The sequence below is a fragment of the Miscanthus floridulus genome, chromosome 1, assembly GCF_019320115.1.
Source record: "Miscanthus floridulus cultivar M001 chromosome 1, ASM1932011v1, whole genome shotgun sequence".
Classification (NCBI taxonomy): Eukaryota; Viridiplantae; Streptophyta; class Magnoliopsida; order Poales; family Poaceae; genus Miscanthus; species Miscanthus floridulus.
In genome coordinates, this window is record NC_089580.1 from 149,375,394 (window position 1) to 149,384,799 (window position 9,406).

Sequence of the window (9,406 nt, forward strand, 5' to 3'; positions counted from 1 at the left end):
TCCCGGTATTTTTCACATCCGGGACTAGAGAAACCGGGACTAAAGGTCCCAGCCCAACGGCTACTGCAGCAGGCTTTTGCTGCAGGAGACCTTTAGTCCTGGTTGGAGCTACCAACCGGGACTAAAGGTTAACTTTTACTCCCGGTTGGTCTCTTCAACTGGGAGTAAAAGTCTACTCCCGGCTGGAGGCTCCGTCCGGGACAAGAAAGGGATCTTTAGTCCCGGTTGCGGTCTCCAACCGGGACTAAAGGTCCCCTTCCATATACCCCTTCTTCCTTCCCGAGCCCGAGCCACTTCGAGCTCAGTGTTCTTGCTTCATCATCGGCCTCTCTTCTTCCTCATCGCCCATGTCTAACAGGACACAGCCGCGCGCACGGCCCGGATCGACTCTCAGCACGTAGGCAGCGAGCAAACCCTCTCGGCTGACTCGTCCACCTCCTTTTTCCTCTTTTCCCCTCGTGTCCGCCGCCCGCGCTGCCGGAACCCTAGCCTCCGCCGCCACAGGTGAGCCGGACGGGGCTCTTCTCTGCTGTTCTCCGCGCCCTTCCTGCCCGGGTCCAGCAGTCTACTGATCCGCCTGATCCAATTGGCGTGGTGCAGGCATCCGGGATGGAGAAAGGAGCCCTAGAGGCGTCGCCCCCCTGCGCTCGCTGCGGCAAGCCCGCTCAGCTCCAGTGCACATATCGCTTCCTGTCTCCACCAGTGATCTGCTGTCGAGTTTTACCTGCTGCGTTTTGCTTCGACGCCCTACACCTGTCCATCTAGTAATAGGAATTGATGCTTGACGCGGCTTTGTTGTGACGATATTTATTTTAAGTTATAGAAATTGGGTCTTTCACTACGGGAAACGGTGACAATGCCGAGTGCTTTCTGTTTGCCGAGTGCATTATATCGGGCACTCGGCAAACAGAACATTTGCTGAGTGTGTACTCCAAGACACTCGGCATACTATTACACTCGGCATATCTAGTATTTACCGAGTGTCAACACTCGGCCTCTAGGGGACACTCGGCAATAACCACCACGTGACCCGCGCGTGCGCCGTTCTACCGGCGGCGTGCCGGCCGTTAGTACTTCGCCGAGTGTCCGTTAGATACACTCGGCGAAGTATTGATTTGCCGAGTGTTTTATTCCGGCACTCGGCGAAGTCTATGGGTTTGCCGAGTGTTTATGGAGACACTCGGCGAATGAAAAACAATTTTTCCCTCCTCGGCCCTCCACAATTTTTCTACTCCCCACATACGACATTTGGTACTGCATGTTAAAAGTTGGTCTATTTCTTGGTCTGTTTGCTATATTTAGTGAATTAATTTCATTTTGAGTAATTTATTGATTTAAACGAAATTTGAACTGCAAGTGATTGAAATAATAGAATAAAATGAGTGGAAAAATCATATTCATGTCATTGAATCCGGATTGATGTCTCATACAGGAAATGAAAAGAAATTTCGAACATTTTGTTCAGGAAACACGACCACGAACGTGTGTTCGAATGATTTTAAAATTCTACCAAAACCAAACGAAGTCTGAAAATCACGAGATTTGTCAAGATGTCATGATATCATATGTGGAGGCTGTGGTAAAAAATTGAGAATGTTTCGCATAATTTGTGACGTATGATGCTTACAAACGGAAGCATCTTCGGAGAAAATTCGTAGAACTTAGAAGGATCCGATAAGATTTAGAGTCCAAGTGACATGTTAATTGGGTTTGAGTTCAAATTTTTTTGTATAGGCAATACACAACATAGATTAGTTCATGTCAAATTTTGACAAATTTTCGGATCCGTTTGATATTTTTTATTTATTAATTGCAATTATAGAATTTTAGTTGATATAAATTAATTTTGAGCTATAACTGCATGAAATAATGAAATAATATTAGTAGAAAAAACAAATATGCATTTTGAGGGAATTTGACAAGTTTTTTTTCAAAATATATAGGAAAAAAGTTACTAAAAGAAGCTATTAAAGGTATACATAAAATATTAGCGTAGTTTGCCGAGTGTTTCTATATAACACTCGGTAAAGTATCTCTTTGCCGAGTGTCTTATAGAAAACACTCGGCAAAGTCTTGGTGCAGGCCCACTGCCGCGCGAGTAGACCCTTTGAAAAAATAAAAAAAAATAAAAAAGGAGCTATGCCGAGTGCCAGATCGCGGGCACTCGGCATACCCCCTAACAGTTAACCCGGCGCGACCCCGCACGCCACACACACGCACACAACGCACACACGCCACAAACACACGCCGCGACCACCCGACCCCGTCCCGCCGGCGTGCCCGCCGCCTCCCCCCGCCGGCGTCCCCGCCCCCGCTCCATCCCCCGGCGGCGCCCTCCCGGTCCTCGGCGTCGCCCTCCCGGCCCCGGCGCGCCACGCCCGCGGCGGCTCCACCCGGCGGCGCCACCGCCCCCCCCACACACACACCGGCGGCGTGGCCGCGCCCCTCAGCGTCGCCCTCCGGGCCCCGGCGCGCCACGCCCGCGGCGGCTCCACCCGGCGGCGCCACCCCCCCCCACACCGACGGCGCCCGCGGCGGCGAGGCCACCGAGCGGAGCGGGAATCGGAACGGAATCGAGTCGAATTCGTCCTCACCTTCTCGTCGTTGCTGGTAAGGAAGCCCTAATGTTGCTTGCTCGGATTGAAATTATATTCCCTGTTCTACTAAGGCTTCTGCGGTTCCGCCCTTGAATTTTCGGTAGATTCGAGCAATCCAACCAGAAATTCCTGTAATTCCTTGTCGGGATGGGTTATCTGACCCAATCGAGCCCCACTAGCTGCTGGATTGGTTCTTGATTTTCAATACATGAATTTCTGCCGATCGATAGGCCGATAGCTACATGCATTCTTGTTTGGTGGTTAGACTCGTGAGAGCAGCCGTTTCTGGCTTTCTGTTTGCTGAACCCTTTCCAGGGTTGAATATTTGATGTGAAAGTGATTAAAGAACTAGGACACTGTTTGGCCAGTTAAAGGGCTTACTTTTAGAGATGCTTCATTTTTTTTTCTCTTGTTTCTAAGAACACACACTTGTTTTCTGTACCTGATACATAGACTGATAGACACGTGAATGCAGACAAAACTGTGAAGATTTCTCCTCTTATGGAAAACTGTGAAGATTTCTTCTCTTATGGTTTGGGGCTTTTTAAGTGAGAAAGAACTAGCAAAAAAAAAAAGGAAAGAAAGAAAGAAGACAATTCACATCTACTGTGCCGATCCATTTTAAACCACATCTACTGTGGTCATCAATTTTGAATGATGACTATGTGGCCATCAATTTTGAATGATGACTGGAGATAATGTACAGTACTTAGAAGTTTCACTAGTTGGGTTACAAAGTGGAAAGCTTAAAATTCAAAGTCAAAAGTCTGATTTGTCTAACTTAATGTTTGAAATTCTGAGAAACTTATAAAAAAAATTAAATAAAGTTGAATGTATCCCTTTCTGACTCCAAAAGTCTGGTTAAAAAGTGGAAAGTTTTACTCAAAAGTTGATTTGTCTGTTTAAAGTTCTGAGAAACTTATAAAATATTGACATTAGGTTGAATGTGTACCTTTTCTGAGTCCAGAAGGGTTTTACTAGTTTGTAAAACAGCGAGAGTTCAGTATTAGCAAATTTCTTGAGTTCTACACAGATTAGGTTTTTGTTACAGAAAGTAGAAACAACTTGCTTATATATATAATAATTATATAAGATTTATTCAATCAGAGGCCAAGTTCCCAGCCTCAGTTTTAACAAATCATCAAACTAATGCATCCTCTCTACACCTGCTTCCCTTCCACATACACTTCCACACACTTCCCTTAAACCTTTCCTGCAATTTGGTTTGTGCAATATTATGTGGGGAAAACCTGAAATATCGTTATACTGCAGTCTTGTATGTCCAGGATTGTTGTTTAGGCCCTTTTGCTGTTTCGTAGGTTGGAGCACTAAAATGTTGTAGGTTAAACCTGAAACATCTTTCGAAAGTAGCCTAGTATGGCCACTATCAGTGTCGTTTTTAGAAATTATAAAAAGGTAGGATGAATTAGAAATTAGAAAAGAAATTAGAAATTAGAAATTATAAAAAGGTAGGATGTACACGGGCCGCTCTAGTCAGAATTCGTTGACCAATGAATGGATCGACAAGACGGATGCTTATATCGACATGCGTGATAGTGATGATGAGACTTATGATCCAGCTAATCCCGATCATGACGATTATTTCTAATACATGTATGAGTCATACTAATTTATTTATTATTTATCATATCTTTCTAAGTATGTTTTGTTTATCTGTGCTGATTGGTTTACTCTTTTTATTTGCAGGTAATTGAGCAATGGTGGGCGCTACGAGGAAGCTCGCGGCGATTTGCGAGAGAATCGCCGCTGTAGGGAGGGGTTCAGGTTCAGGTTCTGGGTCAGGGTCAGGTTCTGGGAGGCGTCGAGGTAGGCCTCGAGGCAGGGGTGAGGAGGAGGAGGAGCAGGACCAGGAGCAGGAGCAGAGACAGAGGCAGAGGCAGAGGCAGAGGGGTCGACGGAAGGGTAGGGCGAGGACCCCGTCGCCTGAACCTAACCCCCCAACGTCTGAGGAGGAGGAGGTACCTTCCGCACACGCCTCTGGTGAGGAGGAGGAGGAGGAGGAGGAGCAGGAGCAGGAGCAGGAGCAGGAGCATGAGCAGGAGGGGGAGAGAGAGGGGGAGGAGGCAGGGGATGCCCAGTCCAAGATCTGGTTGCGAGGTCCCTCATCCCTCCCGAGGCGTCCGATACCTGAGCATAAACGCCCGCTGATTAAACCGACAGGGACCAGGTAAGTAACTTTAAATATTCGCAATAATTTTGATATGTTGAAAATTATAAAAGAAACTAATAATTTATATTAATCACTTGTGCAGGAGTTGGATTAAGCTCAGTGGGGGTGATCACAACCGCAAGGTCAACGGCATCCTTGGCCTTTTGTGCAGGGAACACTTCCCTGGCTTGGTGGTGTACGCCGGACAACGGGAGCCGGCCTACACGTGGGACCACTACGTCGCCGCCCCCGACGTCTCTGATCGTGATCGCAGGAGATTCACCAACATAGCGGAGCGGGTGAAGGGCGAGCTATGGGTAAGTATTCCTCGTACTACATTGCTCAATACATCACCTTCACTGGACATTCTTGAAATAATAACTTTATACATCGCCTCTATATGCAGGACTTCTACAGATGCCAGGAGGGATTCGAGGCCAAGGCGAAGTCCGTCTCTGAACAAGCCGCCAAGAAGCTCGTGAAGGACATGCACTACGAGGCGCGCGTCCAGGCCATCATCGAGTTCTACGCTCAATACAGAACCATGAAGGTTAAAAAAGAAGAGGCAAGGACAATGAACCTGACCAAGGACCAATTCATGAGTGTAAGCAAAGAACGTTGATACTTACTTTATTTGAGATTAATTACGCTTAATTTCTTTTTTCATAAGTCACATGCTTGATGATGTAGGTGCCTCCGTGGTGGTGCCGAGCGCATATCCGGTGCTGGGAAAAGATGGTGGATGAGTGGTTGCAGCCCGGGTGGTTGGAGCACCACCTTGCTTGCCGGGAGCGGCGTTTGCAGATGCTAGGTGCATCACACCATCAAGGCAGCCTGAGCCTTGATGAATATAGGGAAAAATGGGTATGCAACTCCATTTCTGTATTCTAACGCTCAATTCTGCATAATTTCTAATCATTTTGCATTTTTGCCGTAGTCGTCGTCACATGATGGCCAGTCTTGCTCCCAGCTCAAGGCATGGGTTCTGTCCAAAAAGGGCAAGGCGACGGCCGACATCGACTTCAACCCGGAGGACCCGCCTGAGGCGTACAGCCATCCAAGCATCCACAGCCGCGTCACCCAGTATACAACGATGGCAAGGGAGGTTCACGGGCCACAGTTCGATCCGAGCTCCCAGGATATTGATGGAGAAATCGTGATGAGGGTGGGAGGAGGCAAGAAGCATGGTCGGTATTGGATTGGCGACAGCGTAATTGACACGGCCTCTACTCCCACTCTCTCCCAGATCAGAGCAAGGAGCACGGACTCGAGCCCAGCGATACGCCCACGGCCGACCACTGCACAGTTCCAGATAGAGGCTCTCCAGGTTCTTTCTCTTCCATTCATCATTCGTTGGTTCTTACGTACTTTAGCTTTGCATTGCTTTGCATTGTAACATTGCGATGAAATATTTTAGGCCCAGGTGGAAGCAGAAAAGAAGCAACGGGAGGATATGGAGGCGAGGGTGGAGCGGTTAGAGGCCGAGCGGCAGAGGATGGACGAAGAAAGTCGGTTGAGGATGGACCAAATGTTCCAATACATGCAGAATTTTGCATCGAGTATGGGTCAACCTTTGCCACCGCCACCGATGCTATTCCCTTCACCTCAGCCACCCACAACTACTCCTGTGAGTCACTTGACACCTTGATATCTCCCATAAAATATTTGACATACTTTTAGGAATGTGTTAAATAAGCTGTCCAAAGTGTCAGCAAGCTCCTTTACTGCTTTCAATGAAAAAAGTACTCAGGGATACATAGGAAATAAGATCATGTTCAAAATATAAATTTATTTTGACTGGAGCAAGTATTTTGCATCTCCCCTGCACTGGTCTGGGGCTCATGCCTGCTGGATTTGATGGCAGGGTGCTACTGCCCCCTGGTAGGAACACATACTAACCTGATGATTTATTACAGTAGCAGCTAGTCTTTGAACTTCACGTTCCTCTTGATCGGCAAAGAGCTTAGACTTCATTGCTGCTGCTGACACATTCATGTCTAGAGTGAACTAATCCTGGGGAACTACTTTAGGGAAAGGATGGTGGCTAGAATAATGATTTCATATTCAAACTCAACCTAGAGGACACAGGAACATAAAAAAAAATCAGGACATGCTGACGTCTGGTCTTACAGGAAGCCAAAAATGTAACCTACACTACCATTCTAAATTGAAAGAGCATCTACTCCAAGTAGCAATTTAGGCTTTTATTTCCAAAATTTTTCTGTTGATAAAACTTTAAACAAAAAAATACTTAGTGAAACTTAAATATAAATGCAAATATAGATGTCATGTCAAAAGAGAATGTCAGGCAACCATTGGTGCTGCTGACTACCAGAATAGCAAATTATACTTCTATTACGTCACCTAAGCTTGAATGGCAAATCCACTTTTCTCAGTTCAATAAATGGTGCACTGGTTCTCCAAACAAGAAAAAAAGAAGGGCGGAGCTACTAACCAGTGACATGACCGGATACTGAAATGAGCATGATGCATTCTTCACTTTGCTGTCATGAATGGATGTGTTCCCTTTTTTTTTGTCAACCTTGCTGACTTAGTAATGCGCATCATTGACATATTCAGCTCTGATTTCCTGACGCAAAGAATTCTTCGTGTCGTCATTCACTACGGGAAACAGTGACAATGCCGAGTGCTTTAGATGCACACATTTCGATACTGAAATTCACTTTGCAATATGAAGTCTAACACTGTTAAAAAGGAAGCTAACACTGTTTCGAATACTTCTCTTTTGTGCAGAATCAATCGGCGGCATCAAATAATCAGTTTCAAGACCCGGATTTGTCGCAGAGGTTCCAAGGGCCTACGCAGTGATTGCATTTGTATTGTGTCTTAGTTGTGACTTGTGATGATGGTTTATTGTAAATTGAGATGATGGTTTATTGTGACATGTGATGATGGTTTATTGTGAATTATGATGATGGTTTATTGTGAATTATGATACCTGTGACAAATAATTATGCCTGTCATGATGTTTTATTGTGAATTGTCATGGTTTTTTTTGTGGATTGACAGATATGTGACATTATTAAAAAGGAGACCATTTTCCATTCTGGTAACCTTCTTTGCCGAGTGTATTCCAGTGGACACTCGGCAAAGTGACCATAAAATCTGACCGCTGGAGCTTGTTTGCCGAGTGTTTTAGTTCTGACACTCGGCAAACTTTGGAAACTTTGCCGAGTGTTTTAGTTCTAACACTCGGCAAACTTTGGAAACTTTGCCGAGTGTTTTAGTTCTGACACTCGGCAAACTTTGGAAACTTTGCCGAGTGTTTTATTTCTGACACTCGGCAAACTTAGGAAACTTTGCCGAGTGTTTTAGTTCTGACACTCGATAAACTTAGGAAACTTTGCCGAGTGTTTAATTTCTGACACTCGGCAAAGTTGAGAAACTTTGCCGAGTGTTTTCCGTCGTGCACTCGGCAAAATCGACATCGCCGTTCCATCCCGTCAATTTTTTTTGCCGAGAGTTTATTTTTGCCGAGTGTTTACTGACAGTCGGCAAACTATTGTTTGCCGACAAATCAATGCCGTGTGCTGTATGCCGAGTGTAACACTCGGCAAAGTATTTGCCGAGTGTTTTTGGGCGTTTGCCGAGTGCCCTTGACACTCGGCAAATCTACTGTATCCCGTAGTGTTTAGCTCTCATTTGCTTGTAGTTAGAACATTGAAGCAGAACCTGGGTGGCTCTGATTGTTCATTGCTGTGATATATTGGCTGGAAAAATTGTAGTTAGAACATTGAAGCAGAACCTGGGTGGCTCTGATTGTTCATTGCTGTGATATATGGCTGCAAAAGCAGAGTTATACTTTGGAAAGTAGCACATAGTAGACATGTTGGTTTCTTCAAGTCATTGCTTATGCTCTGATGTGTTGATTTTCAGATGCATGTTTTAAAGGCATGTATCATTGCTTATGCATGTTTTAAAACCTTCTGCATATTTTAAAGGCATGTATCATTTAGTTATGGCCTTATGTGGAAACTTCATCACAGTATGTAGTTAGTAGTATCTGTAGATACCTCTATTAGTGGAAATGGTATTTTTTTTATATCCTTGATCTTTTGATTTTTTTAAAGGAAACACATCTTTTTATATCAAAGTATCCATTGGAAGTGCTGGCACACCAGTGCAGGGTAGAATTATGTTTCATGTGTGCTCCTTCACCTTTTTGAACTAGTGAAAGCGTTAAATTCTTTTGTGTCCACAGATCATTTGTAGCACACAGGATTGTTTTAGGGCAGCATGGAGCTCTCACAAATCTGTTCATGCAAAGCCTGGTGCACTGGCATCCCAGCAGTCTCCAGAAGGTTGGAAATATTGTGTGAGAAAAGGGCGGGGACGTGCATTGGAACTTCCTCGTTTTGATTGGACAGGGTAAAATACTATTACCACATCCTCATTTCCTTTGTTCGATCTGTTGTTCAATATATGTAGCATTCCATTTGCCTCTGTTGTTCAAATTCAATCAAATACAAAAAGAACAAGAACAACAACAAAACTTTCTAGTTTCTAGTCCCAAACAAGTTTAGGTAGGCTAGGTCTGAAATCCAACATGAGCCACCACAAAAAATGGTAGTGACAACTCAAATTCGAATATTCTAAATTTATATTAATTTTCAGCTGG

General features: G+C 44.9%; 1 protein-coding gene across 1 annotated transcript; it reads left to right on the top strand.

Annotated features, from left to right (window-relative positions):
* Positions 1 to 5,502: 5,502 nt before the first annotated feature.
* LOC136465225 (uncharacterized) lies at positions 5,503 to 9,107 on the top strand. Its single transcript, XM_066464048.1, has 5 exons — positions 5,503 to 5,631; positions 5,705 to 6,094; positions 6,185 to 6,394; positions 7,522 to 7,574; positions 8,990 to 9,107. Exons 1-5 carry the CDS (start codon positions 5,503 to 5,505, stop codon positions 9,105 to 9,107), a joined length of 900 nt encoding a protein of 299 aa, XP_066320145.1.
* Positions 9,108 to 9,406: the final 299 nt, after the last annotated feature.